We start from the raw sequence: 18,091 nt of genomic DNA on the forward strand, positions 1-18,091 counted from the left end.
TCTATGAAGGTTGTGTTCATTGTAGCCATTACGTCGGCCCACAGGGTCTCCGAGCTCAGAGTGCTAACTGGCAAGATAGCACACCGCGGATTGCACGACCAAAGACTCTGGGACAGGCTGGGAATATAGGTGCTCGTGCCCCGACTGCGGGACATAATAGCACCTCTCGACTCCCTTTAAGGTAGAGGTTAAGGAAGCCAGGGTCTGCCACAAGGTGTTAGTGATCTTAGCCACAGTTTTGTTGAGTGGCAAAGCCAAACGGGCAGGCGCATCGTCAGACAGGATGTCTATCATTGGATCCGTATCCTCTACTACTGGCTCCACTGGGACACCCAGGTTGGAGGCCAGAAGCTGGAGCAAATCCTGATGCGACTGAGCATCCATGGTCGGCATCGCCAGTGTAGGATCTGCTAAGGCCTCATCAGGAGATGACGATGACTCCTGAATCGGCACTGGATCCAGTGTAGGGCCCGGTTGAGGGGCCGGCTGGACAGGCACCGCTGCGTGCGGAAGTGGCTCTGGCACTGAAGCCTGTGGGTCTCTAGCAGCATCTGTGGTAACAGTCCTCTGGGGCAAGGGAGGGGGTCGTGACAGCTACGCTGATGGGGGCACTCGATGCCCGAAGACACTGGATACCGCAGACGGGGGCACAGGCCCTTGCCACTGATGGTATGCCCACAGTGTTCAAAAAAGCCAGTGCGGCTGAGGCGGCCAAATCTGTTGCACGTGCGAACAATCACACCGGTGACGGGAATGGGATCTATGCTGTGACGAAGCCCTCGAGGACCTCGATCTGAAAGAGCCCACATCTGAATCTGAAGAGTAATCAGACTCGGGCCAGAGTGGCGCTGATGACAAGTACCCAGTCACCACTGGAGGGGCGAACCTGGCCATGGATTCTGGCTTACCCACGTGCATGTGGTGAGGTCGTACCGGTGCCAGTACCGGAAAGACAGGCTCCGGGCCCGACTGTGGCACCGACACGGTGCACGTGGACTGTGGTGCCGAGTTCGGTACTGGCTGTGGGCGCGGAACTGCAGAGTTCAACAGCCCCAGAAGTGGCGCCCCTATCAGTGCCGCCGTGGGCGCCATGGTGGGTAGGACTGAAGGCGCCAGAGCTGTGGTGGACGCCCTAAAGGGGCCGATGCCGGTACTTGAATCGGTGCTGAAACTTGCAGCGGTGCCGAAATGTGCAGCGGTGCCAGAACGTGAAGCCATGTCGAAACTTGCAGCGGTGCCAAAACTTGCAGCGGTGTTGAAGAGGCTGGTGCCGATGACTGTACCAGCATCCTGGGCAAGAGGCCCAGTGCCGGTACTGCTGACGGTGCCATTGATGGTGCCACAAAGCCTGAGTAATACAGCACCGGCACAGCTAAGACCAGTTCCGGGAGAGATCCCAGCACCGAGGGACGTCAAGTCCAGTCGAGCGCCAGGTGAGGCCTGGTAGCCTGTGCCGAGACTGGCAATGACGTAGAGGCAAGCAGTACTGGTCCCACAGGGAACGGTCCCGCTGCATACATGATCGGTGCCGACCAATCCAACCAGTGCGGAGGAAAAATCGGAGCCAACATGGCTCCCGGTGTAGAAGACCTCGACCTCTTCGCCTCAACAGACAACGGAGGGGAGGTAGTGAGGCTAATCAAGTCCTGCGCCACCTCAAAAGTCTCCGGCGTCGAGGGACGATGCGAGGGTAGCCCTGGACTGGATGGTCGGCCTGCTCGCTTCCGCCGCACTTGGAGACGTCTGCACCAGCAACTCAAAGCGACGGTGTAGGCCCGACCTGGACTTCCGGCTCGGAGACCTACCCCACAAAATCTTTAGTTTCTTCAGTGCCAGGGAGTGAGAACGGTGCCGAGCCCTCGGTACCGAAGTCCACTCACGGGATGGGGTGTCGCGTGTTGATGCCGGCGCACTCGCACTGTGGAGTGGCCAGTCGGTGCCAGTTGTAGAGCCACCTCCATGAGGAGAAGCTTCAAACACGAGTCTCGCTCCCTCTTCGTGCATGGCTTGAACGACCTGCAGATCTTACAGGCGTCTGCTAAGTGGCCCTCACCCAAACACTTTAAGCAGCTATCGTGAGGGTCTCCCTTAGGCATGAACTTAGCGCATACTGCGCAAGCCTTAAAGCCTTGTGGCCCTGGCATTCCTCACCCCCAAAGGGGGGAAGGAAAACAAAGATCTCGCTAACAATCTAACTAATTAAAACTATTTATAACTATTTACAAACACTACACTAAGAGAAACGGGAACGATTAACTACTCTAAGAGAGAGACATGCTCCAACGACCGTCACGGGTGGTAAGAAGGAACTGAGGTGGGGGAGCGCCGGCAGGGGTTCCACCGTAGCAGCGGGTACCGCTAGGGAAAATGTTCTGGAAATACAGTGCACGCAGTGTGCACACCTGATTCGAATGGACATGAGCAACCACTCAAAGAAGAACTCCTCTTTTTTAGCGCCTTTTTGGCATGAGGAGAGCTTAGTAGAAACAGTACTGACCTGGACTGTGGTACCAGATCTGATAAGGGGTAGAGATTTTTCTCCAGCAGGATCAGCTAAAAGCATAAATACCTGTCCCTGTGATCTCTGATCTTGAGCTTGCTACTGTGGGGACAGTCCTGAGATGAATATTTTTCTTCAAGGCACTAGATACATTGGGAGTGTTCGTCTGAGACAAGGCATTGTGCTCCTCCAGGAGGCACAACCATTAAAGGCTGGGAAGCCAGGCATTTTAGCAAGGAAAAAGCATTTTTTTAATTTAATTTAATTTTTTTAAGAATATTAACTAACTCACACTAAATAAGAACAATGAACTATATAGCAACTCTAGTTAACAAACTAACACTAAGTGAGGCAATGTTGTCAGAGAACTGCAGAGATCCATCTCAGGCTGGGGATGGTTGAGAAAGAACTGGAGAGCTTGGGCCACACATATGCAATTCTGATTGGCATGGCATGAGCAGTTGGCACTGCACATGTGCAGCCCATGCAGGGACTGCTTCAAAATCTACAGTTGAAGTGCTAGGATGGCACCAAAACCAGACCAGATGTGGAGCACCCACGGTGACATCTCTTGAAGAATTCTAGGTTAATATTCAGGAACTCAGCTCCTACACCAACTTCACCCAGCTGTCCCCCAAGCAGGGACAATAAAACCTTCTTAACTTGTCTACTGGCCCCTGATTGGGTCAGTGTCTCATTCTGGCCCTTCTAGTTCCTTGGAGGACTGAGAGAATTGCCCTTAAGCAGGGAGGTATTAAGGCACTGGTGCCTTCAACCAGGGCTGGACGGAGGCATGGGCGAGCTGGGCAGCTGCCCAGGGCACCAACTGCTGGGGGGGGCATCTGATGGCAGCTGTAAGGGGCGTGCGGTGTTCCTTACAGCTGCCATCAGGCGCCGCACGCCCGTCTACCGCAGCGCCAGCCTACCCGCATCCCCACGGCGCCGGCCAGCAGCGCCCTTCCCCCCACAGTCGCAGGGCTCTACATGGCCCGGCGCGCCCGACGGCCGGGCCGGACTGGGCCGCGCTTGTGCCATGCGCCCTAAGGGTGGGCCCCAGGCTGCATGTCAGTGGCCGTAGACAGCCTGCGCATGCGCCGTGTGCACTGGGGGCGGGCCCAGGCTTCGCGCCAGCAGCTATAGCCGGGCTGCGCATGCGCCGTGCGCCCAGGCGCGGTGCCGTGCGCCCATGCCCAGGGCGCCAGAATACCTCAGGCCGGCCCTGCCTTCATCAGGTAGCAAAGAAGGACTGATAGGTCCAATCACAATAAGACATAAGAGGTGATTTTTCTTCTTCTCCAAAGTCCAGCTCATGATTACATTTGATTCCATTAACAATAAATTACCCTCCTTTTCTTTGCTCCCTTCCACATTCCATCCCTTGGGTTTCTCTCTGCTTTCCTTGCTGTTCTCCCCACTTTTCCTCCAGTGAAGATGTATAATTTGGGTGGTAATAGAAGAATAAAGAGATGTGCAGACCACTATATGATTCAGATTCCTGTGCTTCAGGGCAGGTAAAATCCAGTCAAGACTAATTAGACCCATTGCTGATAGATGTGCTTAGTGACTCCTTCAGAAAATGTTTACCATCCCACTTACCTGAAGCACGCAATAACCCTGCTTCTTCTCTAGAAACCATCTCTGGATGCCACCAATGTTGCAAACTACTTCCCTGTGTCCAGCCTTCTGCTGCTAGGTAAAAATCAAAGAAAAAAGTCATAATTATGTTGATGATTTTGTTTCAGCCTGAAAGGATTAGCCTATTTGTATTTAACTCTCTTTTTGAAACCTCATTCATATTTCCCAACAAACTTGGGATTCTTAATGCAAGACCCTGCTCTTGGTCAACTGGGGAAACATGCCAACTTACACAGTATTTTCTTTAGGATTCAGCCATGCTGCATAAAATTGACCTATTAGGAAATGATTTGCAGAGTAATTATACTAATTACATTTCAGATGTCAAGGTTTTGCATGTAGGTGCCTAGTTGGATGGATGGACGGACGGATGGATGCATGGGAAAAATAGCAGGGAAAAATTATTCTTGAGCATATTGTGCTTCCTAGCACCAGTAGGCTGGTATAGGGTTGAACAACTGTATGTAAAAAAGGTTTCTCAGTTTATGCCTGCTGGGGCCCGATAGCAAGATTACGTTCATGAAATGATTTTCAAGATCTAATACTGGAAATTGTCTGAAGATTGTGGACCTGGCCTTCACGTTCTCACTCATGGTGAAACTACACGAGTAATCCAATAACTATGACAATGTCCACAGCATGGAAAATTAATGCTATGCCAAACCCTTAAAAAAGCTTCAAAATTAATGTCATAATACTCCTTAGGAAAAGGCACAATTAAAAGTAAATAACCTCTCTTTGTTGGTGAAAACTTCTTTTCATGAGCAATGATTAGTGGGAGTGGTTTAATGTTTTACCAAGTTTAGCCATTAAGTTAGCAGTTTTTTTGGACCATTATACTGTTGCTTCATTTAGGTTCTCTCCCTTTCCTGAACATTAAGGCAGGAGCACAGGGAATTAACATTTATAACAACATTAGCAATTTCCCATTGGATAAGACTGACATAAAAAGAAACAAGTAACTGTCTAACATTTTAAAGTCTGCCCTTTACCAGGCATACACTCTGAGAGGTGTTAACTCACCAACAGTGAGAATTAAAGAGTAAACTGTCAGCTTGAGCAGTATAACCATCTGATCCCTGTGTTAGCCTCACAATATGCTTAACAGGATTTTCATCCTCTACTTCCCCCCAATCCAATAGAATACATACTTCTGAGCTATCTACTTGCCAAACAGCAGAAACATGTACCTTCTAAAAATCAATTCAAATATATAATGGATAACAGTGGAGACAATTCTGAACATTCTCTTGTATTTCTTTTGGGAACAGTAAGATTTTAAGTGAATGCACCAAGCATCTTAAAGGCTAACAGCAGATTAGCAGGTTAACTGTTGAAATAGGTTTATCAGATCAGCATGGTGCTCTTCTTGTAATTATGTTTTTACAGCTACTTTAATAGATGGTATAGGAGAAGGGCTTGTGATGTCAGAGTGGGTAGGGCTTAAAAAGAGGGATAAAGCTAATCAACGTAGGTTGAATTTGTATTTAAAGCAAAGTCAGCGTTAGTTAAGACAGTTTTTGACGTGTTAATCTTCATGTGCTTTAAAAGCTGCCAATCATGAGACTAAGGCAGCTTGAAATAAAGACTCATGGTGAATATACAAACTTTTGGATGTTCATGGTGTCCTCCTTTATCTTGAAACAACAGTCTTCATAATAGGTGTAAGTATACATGTTAATGGAAAAATGCTAATTGTTTTAGTGTGATGTGGCAGTATAGTCATGGTTATATAATATCAGGAAATGTATGATTATTCAGATTTTAGTATTAAATATCCATACATCACAACAGAAAAATCATACATCTAGTCTCCTTTATGCCATTTTTAAACCATGGTACTTAACTCTAGATAGGGTTCTAGATAGGGTATCTTTAGGTATCTATATGGTAATACACATGTTGGGGCACTGGCTATCTGTTAGGAATGTTCTCCTTGCATATGCAGCTGAAAGCTTTACAATTTTTACAAAATCAAATGGATCCGTTACATTTTTTCCTGAAAATCTCTTTCTTAATTAGAACACTTCATGTTTTTCTAGATGGTTCATTGTTGCATATACATTTACTTTTCTAAAAAATGCTGCCATACTTAGCAGAAAATTTCAAATGGATGCAACAGAAAATTGAATAACACTTATCTTAACCCAGAGGAACTAAAATATTTCATGACTAATGGTGATAAAATATTCCTTAAAATTAACTAGCTATTAAACAGCTACAACTTAGACTTCATGTTAATTTTTCTTATTTGAAGTACAGCAGAAAATTTCAATGAGTTGCATTAAGGACTGAAAGATATTTTAGGGACTATTGAATTTTGCAGTTTGATTAATTAATTAACCACAAAATTTACTTTATTGTTTTGCTTTTACAAACTTTATTTAGGTTGATGTGTCTCTAGCACATGTGACCTCTTGATATCGAATGGGTCCTAACAATACTATTTTGCAGATTAACAGTATTTTGTATCTTTATACCTTGCAATATATCTTGTAAAAATACTGAAGTCTTAGTAAGATGAAACTTCCTTACATATTACTCTTAAGGAGAGTATGACCACTAAGTCCTGAGGAGAGTTAATGAATTTGTAGAAAGATTGAGCCTTGTATATATTGCAATGTGGACTTAATACTTCAAGATCTCTGGAATTTCCGTAGCAGTTTAGTGAAAATGAACTACACATTTTCTGTTTTCATAGGGTACAGCTACACAGCAACATTATTTCGAAATAACTTAGCCCGCGTCTACACAGCAGGCAGTATTTAGAAATAATGCTGAAATCCTGTCAAGCTGGAGGACTTCTTGCTCTGACTCCCATAAACCTCATTGTATGAGGAGTAAGGGAAATTGGAGGAAGAGTGCACTACTTTGAAATAAGTGCTGTGTAAACGCTCTCAATTTGTGTAACTTCTTTCAAGTTAAGCCCTGCTGTGTATACACCCCCTTCGTGAACAATTTTTCTCAAGCCCATAGAAAATTAGGGTAATTTCTTCTCTCCACACTTTGTACATCATACTCCTATCTTCCAGTCACCGTCTTATAGAGAGAGCACTGTACTTACTAAAGACAGCATTGATCCAAGTTACCATGTAAGGATCTGATCCTGCACAGTGCTGAGCTGAAAGCCCTCAGCCTCTTCTGAAGCCACAGAATGTTGGGCTGTTCAGCTGAAGCCTGAGATTTATGTAGCATTTTATTGAGTAAATTTAAGTTTTAAGGCTTGTGGCATTGCGTATTTACTCATAAAATAACACTGGTTATTGTAGCCTTGTTATTTGATAACAACCTATATATAATTTAAGGTGACCTCCAAATAATTTTTTGAAATGTGGGTTTGTGCCCTTTTTTGCTTCATGATACATAAGGAATACCTGAAGTTATTTTTATTTAATCAGCTTGTATTACTTGAGATATACTGGAAATGTTCAGTGCAGTTTTTTCTTAATTTGCTGGAGAACTACTAAAAGGTTTCAAGGATGTCTATTGTGACCTCTAATGCTTTAATGGGGAAGGAGAAGGCATTGAATATTTAACTAAGGCTTTCTTTAGTCACACTGTTAGTTAGTCACAGAAGTTCAATCGGTGTGTAAAACCCCCCAAAGAGTTTTAACCAGTCTGGATAAAAGTGACTTTCTCTTTCAGCAACTCAGTTTTCATTCTCTTGGCTCTGGCGATGATGTTATCTGCACTAGGATTTTCAACAGAATTTAAATCAGATGCTCAAATCCCAGAGGAATGCAATGGGATTTGGGAGCCTAATTCCCTTAGGTTCCAGTCTAATTCTCTTATTTGCTAAGAGTTTTCTAGCTTATCCAGGACCTAAATTTTCCAGACCTGATCTGGACCCAAACAAACCTGATTGTATCTGAATCCAAGAAGGTCAAGTCATTTTTTGACCCAATACCTCCTCCCCAAACCTGAATCAGTTTCACCTGCTGACCCTGGGTTCTGGGGAAATGCCGCACGGAACCCAGGGTTAGCTGGGGAGTCCCCAGCTGACTCCGGGCTCCACGCTTCGGCTTTTTAAAGGGGCAGCGTTGCACAGCTGAGCCATGGATTAGCTGTGTAGTGGCTGCCCCTTTGAAATGCCGCCTTGGTGTTTCAAAGCAGCACCCCAACACAGCTGATCCCCAACTCAGCTGTGCAGTGCTGCAACTTTGAAGTAGCCCTTCCCCCTCCCCTTTGCTGTCTCTCTTTCAGAGAGACAGCAAGGGGGGTGGGAAATTGACTAGTCAACAGACTATCCGATAAGCAAATGCTTATCGGATAGTTGGCTAGTCCTTAATACTCTTATCCTGGACCCCTGAAAACTTAATGACAGCCCTGGCAACCCCATTACAATGGAGTCACAACCCACTTTGGATCCTGATCCACAATTTAAGAGCTGCTGGTACCACAGTGGAGCCCTAATTGAAGCCTTTATTTACTACAACAAAATAAATATAAATATAAATAGAGCTATTGCTTGTGGCTAAATCACTACATTAAGACTCAAAAGATTTGGGTTGAATTCCAAGTTCTGCCATGACCACTGTAGTAACATGAAGGCATAAAATATAAGCCCATGTAGCACAGCACTGGTCTGAGGCCTGAGGCCTAGATAAAAACAGACAAAACATGGCTAGCATAAAGCAAAGCTAAGCTGTGAGCAAGAGGCAGGCCCCTGCTAACAGAACTTGGCATGAACAGGGCTGAGAGAGCAAAACACTAATTGGTAATAGGCCCAGGTGTAGAATAGTAATTGGTCATAGTTGAAAGCACATTACAAAAGATCTTGGTACCCACACTCCTCACAGATACAGACCCAGGTTCAGGAAAGGGTCTAAAATGACAGCATGATGGATAGAAATGATCTAATCAAACCACGAGTTACAGGGTGATGGATGGTATCTAAATAGTGTGTGAGTGTGGTAACTAGACAATGTCAAAGGGTGGCAACCTGACATGTCAACAGTGATGTGTAACTTGTTTGTACCTGTATATAAAGTGGCGTCTTGAGGGGACAGTCTTTGGATAACCTAGGGGGCAGTGGAAATTTCCCATTGATTAAGTCATTCCATTGTTACGAATGCATAGTGGTTCTGTAGAGTCAACTGATAACTATTACTGTACTTCGCTTAACAATAAACCTCGCCAGGCACCTTCGATCCTTATCTGATTTGTGGTCTTTGGGAGCTCTCTTGGGGTCTGATGTGAAGAGTAAGTGCACAAGTTGACACGGCACACATGATTAAGCACACACACAAGCAGCCTTCTGATTATCATCACTGACGGAGCTAGGGATCTGTGAGGCCTCTACAGCAGTAAATCCTGACCCCTCCTGACTAACTGCAACCATCTGTGTGACCTTGTCCAAGACACTTAATTTCCCTGTGTCTCAGTTCCTCACTTGCAAAATAGGATAACTGTCTCATATTAATTGTTTGGACAGTGTGTAGCACACAGGTGCCCTGATCTTGGTCATGGCTTTAAATGTTAGTATAATAGGGTATGTCTAGACTACATGCCTCTGGCGACAGAAGCATGTAGATTAGGCTACCAGACATAGTAAAATGAAGCGGCGATTTAAATAATCGCCGCTTCATTTAAATTTACATGGCTGCCGCGCTGAGCCGACAAACAGCTGATCAGCTGTTTGTCGGCTCAGCGCGATAGTCTGGACGCTCCCCTGCCGACATCAAAGGTATTTGTCGACCATCCAGGTATGCTTCCTGGGATGAGGTTTACCTGGGTGGTCGACAAATACCTTTTATGTCGGCAGGGGAGCATCCAGACTATCGCGCTGAGCCGACAAACAGCTGATCAGCTGTTTGTCGGCTCAGCGCGGCAGCCATGTAAATTTAAATGAAGCGGCGATTATTTAAATCGCCGCTTCATTTTACTATGTCCAGTAGCCTAATCTACATGCCTCTGTTGCCAGAGGCATGTAGTCTAGACGTACCCATACATTTAGCTAAAGGTTGCCTTAGAAATGCGTAGAATAAACATCCTGCTCCTACCCCATTATCTTCAACGGGAACAAGATGAGTCCTAATAATAACATTTAAAATCAGCCTCAGCATGTGGAAATCAAACTCCTACCTCATTGAGAGCTGCATCCACTAACACCAGGCACTAGAATTATTTCTTAAGTTCACTATGATTAAAAGATGAATGAACTACAGCTTCCAATTGTATTATTCAGATGGATCAATAATCTTGTAACATGCAGATATTTCCTACTGTGTCTACCAGGAGTGGGCAATAAAAAAACAGCAGCCTGCAGGGTTAGTCCCTGGCAGGCCGCTGCCATTATGTTTAACTTGTACCTCCACTGGTATCGGAGGATGGCAGCTCTGGTTGGCCACAAATTACCATTCATGGCCAATGCAGCAGTGGGAAGTGTCATGGACTGGGACACTGCTTCTCACTGCTCACATTGGCTGTAAATGGCTATTCGTGGCCAATGAGAGCTGTGATCCTCTGATACCTGCTGAGGTGCAAGTAAACATGGAGGTGGGGCCCGCCAGAGACTAACCTTGCAGACCGGATCTGGCCCGGGGGCTGAAATTTGCCCACTCCTGATGTACACACATTATAAAATTATGAGGTGCAAATTACATAGGTAACAAACACAGAATAAATATAGCTATTTTTCTTCCTTTTGAGATTTCACTGTTCTCAGCCTAGTTTAGGATCAGAAAAGCTTACGCCCACATGTTTGGGTTAGAATTAAGCCTTCTAACTCTAGTCTCTCCGTTTGTACCGTACCCCAATCAAGGAATCACGGAAGCATGTTTTATGCTGTTGCCTGATATGACAACATATTTTTTCAATATCAGTGAGACCTACCATTTTATTTTACTAACTGTGGATTCATGAATCCAGCACAATTTTTAACTTTACTAGTTATGGGGTAATTTTAATGCAAAAACAATAAAGATTTCAGTTTTTTACTATTGGAACTAAATATATTTCCCTTTTTAAACAGAATCTAATCTTGCTATAGTCGAAGCAACCAAGAAAGCTTTTCTAAAAGAAGAGGCAAAAAATGTGAGGAGAGAAATATACAATATTTACATCAATGTTTTATGTTGGAAGCTATTAAAAAATAAGATGTATTTTTAAAAAATGCTTCCTTTCTCTGTAACTTACTTGAGCATTTTAAACTATAATTCTGTTCTTCCAAAAGTGTAGAGCAGAGCCATTGCAATGATATATTGCAAATTACTTTTAAAATGCTAATTGTATATGCACATGAAGTATGTAAAAGCAGTATTTAAATTAATTACATCTTAATTTATATAATTGCAAAGAATGGCAGTCTTCCAACAAGTCCATATTATACACTATATACTATGATTGTTAGGGTAGGTTTTGCCAAAAGCAGTAGATTGCTTTAAATAAATTCTTGAGAGACATATGACTGCTATACACATTTTGACATTGTGTATAATATGATTAGATTTGTGAGTGCTTTTAGTTTACGAAGTTTGTGTCTTGCACCTCTTGCCTAATAATTTGAGACAGAATTAGCACTGGGTGAGTGGTTCTGCCTGCTGCCAAGTAGGGTTTGTTGAGGGTAAGAATCCAAAGCCAGAGATTAACTTGTCTTCATCCTTGTAATGTGCTGTACAGCCAGGATTTGTGCAATAGGATCAGAGAATGTAGCATACATGAATGTAGCATTAGACAGCTGGTGTGTATGCATGTATTCAACATTTTCAGCAGCCTTTCAATTCTTACCAATACCCTAGCTAATACATGAATAGGATGCTTTCCCTGTTTTCAAAGTGTTTTTGTTTTCTGTGTCATTTTCTAATATGATAGCTCTTAGGAGACAGAGTGAGCCTTCAAAAAGAATCATTAATCTGACCCATGATTTAGGGCACAAGCTAATTGTTGTTTGGTCTGAGTGAGAATTTTCCCAAATGGAATAGCATTACAGTACTGAGGTTGCCATGTACATTATGCATGATTTTACTTCTCTCTAAGGCCAGGTCACTTCTAGTCTTGATAGCAGCAAGCTAAACTTAGAAAAAATATTGTTTTCTTTGAGTAAGGAAATTCCTGTGTTTTCAAGTCAACTGAGATAAAAATTTAAGTTCTAATCTTCCTGCAGAGAGAAACCATATGCAAGAGTAAAACAAAAAAAGCAGTCATGTAGCACTTTAAAGACTAACAAGATGGTTTATTAGGTGATGAGCTTTCGTGGGGCAGGCACACTTCTTCAGATTATATTCTGAAAGTGAAGAAGTGGGTCTGCCCCACGAAAGCTTATCACCTAATAAACCATCTTGTTAGTCTTTAAAGTGCTACATGACTGCTTTTTTTGTTTTACCAAGATCAGACTAACAGGGCTACCTCTCTGTTACTTTTCATATGCAAGACTGTTCCTTTCTGCAAAATGTACATAATTCACACTAATGATATTCTGAAGAATGGTAAAGAATTAGATTTGGAATTTCCATGAGAGCAATTGGGAAATGTTCCTAGTATAATTAGAAGAAAACCTAACGTAAATTACATAGGATATCCTGGCTCACCAGTAAAAAACAAAATGTCTTCACAGAGTCACTAACATGAAAAACTCACATATGAGTGGAAACTCCTCTGCAACTTGTAGCTTTTCAAAACCATGGCTACGTCTATACTGGCATCCCTTCCGGAAAAAGGGATGCTAATGTAGATTTTGGAATAAGCAAATCCGCGGGGGATTTAAATATCCCCCGCGGCATTTGCATTAACATGGCTGCCGCTTTTTTCCGGCTTGGGGAAAAGCCAGAGAAAAGTGCCAGTCTAGACGTTATTCTCCAGAAAATAAAGCCTTTTCCGGAGGATTTCTTATTCCTACTTGAAAGTCTAGACTGGCGCTTTTCTCCGGCTTTTCCCCAAGCCGGAAAAAAGCGGCAGCCATGTTAATGCAAATGCCGCGGGGGATATTTAAATCCCCCGCGGATTTGCCTATTCCAAAGTCTACATCAGCATCCCTTTTCTGGAAAGGGGTGCCAATGTAGACACAGCCCAAGTGTTTCAGTAAAAGCACCAGGCTACAGCCTTTGTGGAGGAAGCCATAGAGTCAGGTTGCTCATTACATTATTTAAGACTATAGTGGCTTGAGATGGACAAGGCCTAAGAAAACCATCTAGAGACAAAGGGAAACTATCTCATTTAACTCCTTGCAAAGACAGGATTTAGTTTTTCTGTATTGGGTGTATCAACCGATACTAGCTTGGATGTTGGTATTTTCTGATCTTTACTCAATTAAGGGATAAACACATGTCTCCAAATATTTCTCATGATACATCAAATTAATGAAAGATGAATTATTTGCTGCCATATTTCCAGCGGGCATTTGCAGTAGAAACATTACTAAAAGTACTCCAAACAAACCCAAAACAGACCAAAAAGAACTCCAAAAAACAAAAACAAAGCTCATCCAAGTTTCTCTAACAGACTCACCAAGGCAATATCTGAAATAGCCCTTGCACTAGCTTCCAGAACAATCACAGTATTTAGCAAAAGCACGCTATAACTTACTATACAACCCACAATTATAGTTAATATGTCAAACTCCAAACACATTTTGTGAATATCCTAGAAATCAGTGCTAATGGACACAGGCTACTACAGTTACCTTTAAACTGAAAAGTTTAACTGGGATAGCTATTTTGGTTAGAAGTGTGTGTGTGTGGGGGGGAGGTTTTAACTGAATGTTACACTAGTAAAGTGGACACAACTTAATAGTTGATGTGGATATGCCTTATACTTATATCAATACAGCTTATTCCTTTTCCCATTCTGACATGACTATACCACCCTAAAGCATTTTTATACGAATATAGTTGTGCCCATGGTAAGCTCTCAGGGGCTCTCTCTTTCCCAGCTTACAGAGATTCTTATCTGTTAGGAATAGCAGACATTAGCAGCATTGTTAGTAGGGCCCAATCCTACTGTTACTGACTTTAAGGAAATCCCATAATGAATAAGAGCAATAATCTCTTTTGTAAAGGGACTGCTCAGTGCAACAAAAGCAAGTCTACTCACAGAACTACAGGCTGGGAATTTGCTGCTTTATTTAACTATATCAGAATCTGGGTGATTAAAGGCAGGAAATAAGAGTGGAGTATGGTTCTATCCCATAATTCTCTGGATAATCCAGTTAACCCTATTATGATCACTCTACTGCAGTTTTATACCTACAATTTTTAATTCAGAGAACATTCTATAACCATTACTTATTGCTCTTATTAATGGGAGGTTTGCCTGAATCAAAGCTGCAGGATTTGGTCCAGGGACACTTGTATTTTACCTTGTTTCCTTCCACATGATTTACTCAGCAAAGTTTCTGAAATTAATTGTGAGTCTGAGCTCGTATCTAGACTCTGTTAATTGTTGAAAGCAAGCTTTATGCTTAGAGTTGCCAACTTTCTGACCAAACAAAACTGAATACCTTTGCCCCGGCCCTTTTCCAAGGCTTCACCCTACTCTCTCCCATCACTCGCTGTTCCCCACCCTCACTCATTCATTTTCACTAGGTGGGATCCCTTTTTGACTTGGGGTTCAGTTGAAAATCAGACACCTGGGCTTTGTCTACACTGGGCCACTTATTCCGGAAAATCAGCCGCTTTTCCGGAATAAGCTGCGAGCTGTCTACACTGGCCCTTGAATTTCCGGAAAAGCAATGATGCTCTACTGTACAAAATCAGCCACTATTCCGGAAAAACTATTCTGCTCCTGCTCGGGCATAAGTCCTTATTCCAGAACACTGTTCCGGAAAAGGGCCAGTGTAGACAGCCCAGTAGTCTTTTCCAGAAAAAAGCCCCGATGACGAAAATGGCGATCGGGGCTCTTTTCCGGAAAAGCGCGTCTACGTTGGCCACAGACGCTTTTCCGGAAAAAGGGCTTTTCCGGAAAAGCAGCCTGCCAGTGTAGACGCTCCTTTTCCGGAAAAACTGAAAACGGAATAGTATTCCGTTTTAAGCATTTCCGGAAATTCATGCCAGTGTAAACACAGCCCTGGTCACCTTATTTATGCTTCTTAAGAGGAAAAAAAGCCTGAGGCGGATGTCTCTAGATATCGAGACCTGTTATCACTGGAGGAAAATGTGCTAATATTTAGTATCTACCAATGTTTTGTAATCATCACATTCTTAAGTAACAGTTAAAATTGTTGCTAAAATAGCTAAACAAATAGTAATAGTGGGCCCAATCACAGGTGTAGTTTGACTTCAATATTTGTAGGGGAAACTCCAGTCAGGCCAATGGGGATGTGCATAGGGAGGCAAATTCCATTGCCTGCCCACGGTTTACTATTTAGGGGCCCAATACCCCTCATCATTCCCCCTACAAACTATGCCTAATGGCCCAATCCTGTTCTAGTGGTAGTTAATAGCAAAACTCATGAGTTCAATAGAAGCTAGGGCATGCCTAATATGAGCTGCAGATCATGGACTTATCTTGTCTAGCTTTGGGCACCATTTCCCAAGACAGAGCTGTGAAGAGCCTTGAGCTGAGAACTGCTGAAGTTGGTACAGTTTTGTGTTCACAGTTGAGAGCTCAGTCCACTGAGTTTTGGTTCAGCACTAGTACAAAAATCTTTTGTCTTGTTTTGTCGCCTAGGCTAGGTCTAGAGTACGGACTTTATCGCTTTTCCGGAAGAGGCTTTTCTGCCATTTGGCCCAGTTTATGGGAAGAAAAGCCTCCTCTTTCGGTGGAAATGGCAGAAAAGCCTCCTCTTTTGGTGGAGCCCTTATCCCTTGTGGAATGAGGTATACTGGACTCCCCAAAAGAGCATGTTTGCTCTTCTGTGAAAAAAAGCAGAAGAGCAAACGCGCTCCCTGGACACCGCGGGGGTTTTCCGGCATACCTCTAGTATGCCGGGAAAACCCCGTAGTCTAGACTTAGCCCTAATGATAGAGCAGAAAACATCTGATAGTTCTGAAGATCCCATTAAAAAAAGAGAAACTTGTGGCACCTCAGCAAGAGGTAGACACTTGAGTGTTATTATTAAAAATAGCTGATTAAAAATGTAGCCTATATCCTTTTGCTTTTTACAAAGAACATATATGGGACCTGATACCTTTCTAAACTGTGGAATGTTTTATTATCTTCTTGGGTCCTTCTAACTTCATTCTTTACATTGGAAAAAGAAGGTCCTCTTCATCACCTCATAACATGACTCCCCGAGACCACATGAGAAAGATGTCTATACTCGGGGAACAAGGGACATTGGATGAAAAGCATCTATACCGATTAGCAAGTGGCATGGCAACAGGAGGTAAGCCAAAACTACAGCCTTCCGAGACCACATTTATAGTATTCACAACATGTATACAATATGTGAAGTCTAATAACTGACAGGCCTAATATCTACAGATCCCTGCTTTATTCATGATCAGGACTTGGGAAAAACTAAATAAATGGCTTCCAAAAAATTCACACCAGATTTTATATGGAGCTCAGTTTATGTTGGACTAGGTCTTTGGGAGTTTAAAATTTGACTGTGTGAGGTGCTCCAGCACCTGGGAGGGAATTGCACCTGTATCTCCAATAGATCTAGAGCCCAATACTGCATGGCACTGGATACTGAATAGAGCCCACATCTTGCACCATTCAGTGGCAGCTTTGTCACTGACTTGAGTGAATGTAGGATTATGTTTTATACGAGGCACTTAATACTTTCTGGGATTAAGCCTTCAGTCAACTATGAGCAAAGCTGATAGTTTTGATCCCCAGTGCATAGTCTTTTATTTGATTCAAGAAACTCCAAAAACTCTGGGACACAATAACAGTCATGCACAAATGCGTGATACAAATCTGGCAGCAGATATACATCTGTCTAATTTATGGTCCTGTAGCAACTTAGAGACAAACAAAAAAATATAGATAGTATCATAAGTTTTCGTGGACACAACTCACTTCAGATGATGACACACATGCAGAAGTGGGTTGTGCCCACAAAAGAGCATGAGACTATCAGTATTTTTGTTTGTCTCTAAGGGTATGTCTACAGTGCCACCCTAGTTCGAACTAGAGTGGCTAATGTAGGCATTCGAAGTTGCAAATGAAGCCCGGGATTTAAATATCCCGGGCTTCATTTGCATCTTGCCGGGCGCTGCCATTTTTAAATCCCCGTTAGTGCGGACTCCGTGCCCGCGGCTACACGCGGCACGGAGTAGGTAGTTCGAATTAGGCTTTCTAATTCGAACTACCTACTCCGTGCCACGTGTAGCCGCGGGCACGGAGTCCGCACTAACAGGGATTTAAAAATGGCGGCGCCTGGCAAGATGCAAATGAAGCCCGGGATATTTAAATCCCGGGCTTCATTTGCAACTTCGAATGCCTACATTAGCCACTCTAGTTTGAACTAGGGTGGCAGTGTAGACATATCCTAAAGCCCGACAGGACCATTCATTGTTTTTTAAGGTTTTTTTAAGTTACAGACTAACATAGCTACCCCTCTGAGACTGTCTAACTTATGGTCATGCAGATTTTTTTTAATAAATATACTATTAAACATGCTATTTTTATTAAGATATTTTGTTGGTTAATTTGCAGGGGGTAACAATTTTCCAGGGATGTTAATCATATAATGTGATGGGCAATTTTTCAAGGAATCGGTGGTGGACCCACAGTGTATCCTATAAATACACATTGTACTACACTTGGAGAATGTGCCCATTTTCAAAAACTCTGTGGAAGGACAGGCTGCTTACAGTGAGCTCTGTAAAGGTGTGGCAGCGTAAGTACTCCCTGTCACAAGGGAGACCTCATTCTGGGATGTGTACGCCGCCTCCTTGGCCACAAAGGAGTTGGTCGTCTCTATAATCCGTGAAATTTCGCTGGCCTCTGGGTAACCCCGAGTCTATAAGCGACCCTGCTCGCCAGGAAGTGTGGCCCAATGGCCAGAGTCAATATATATATATATATATATATATATATCCCTCAGTCCAGGGCAATATAGCTCACAAG

General features: G+C 43.3%; 2 protein-coding genes across 22 annotated transcripts in view; one reads left to right on the top strand and one right to left on the bottom strand.

Moving 5' to 3' along the window:
• LRRC31 (leucine rich repeat containing 31) overlaps positions 1 to 18,091 on the bottom strand; it is a 185,007-nt gene that overhangs the window by 55,919 nt on the left and 110,997 nt on the right. For 18 of the 20 annotated variants that reach the window (XM_075937913.1, XM_025184519.2, XM_075937914.1 and 15 more), the window contains one exon: positions 4,097 to 4,189. In XM_075937913.1, coding sequence (XP_075794028.1) covers positions 4,097 to 4,136 — 40 coding nt within the window. In that variant the 5' untranslated portion in view covers positions 4,137 to 4,189. The remainder of the gene's footprint in view (positions 1 to 4,096; positions 4,190 to 18,091) is intronic. The other 2 variants (XM_075937916.1, XM_075937899.1) reach the window with 1 other exon arrangement.
• Positions 5,663 to 18,091, top strand: part of SAMD7 (sterile alpha motif domain containing 7) — a 45,148-nt gene continuing 32,719 nt past the window's right edge. The window contains exons 1-2 of one of the 2 annotated variants that reach the window (XM_075937921.1): positions 5,663 to 5,799; positions 16,273 to 16,397. In XM_075937921.1, coding sequence (XP_075794036.1) covers positions 16,295 to 16,397 — 103 coding nt within the window. In that variant the 5' untranslated portion in view covers positions 5,663 to 5,799; positions 16,273 to 16,294. Of the gene's footprint in view, positions 5,800 to 16,269; positions 16,398 to 18,091 lie in introns of both variants that reach the window. The other variant, XM_075937922.1, reaches the window with a different exon arrangement.

The sequence above is a fragment of the Pelodiscus sinensis genome, chromosome 10, assembly GCF_049634645.1.
Source record: "Pelodiscus sinensis isolate JC-2024 chromosome 10, ASM4963464v1, whole genome shotgun sequence".
In the NCBI taxonomy this organism is placed as follows: Eukaryota; Metazoa; Chordata; order Testudines; family Trionychidae; genus Pelodiscus; species Pelodiscus sinensis.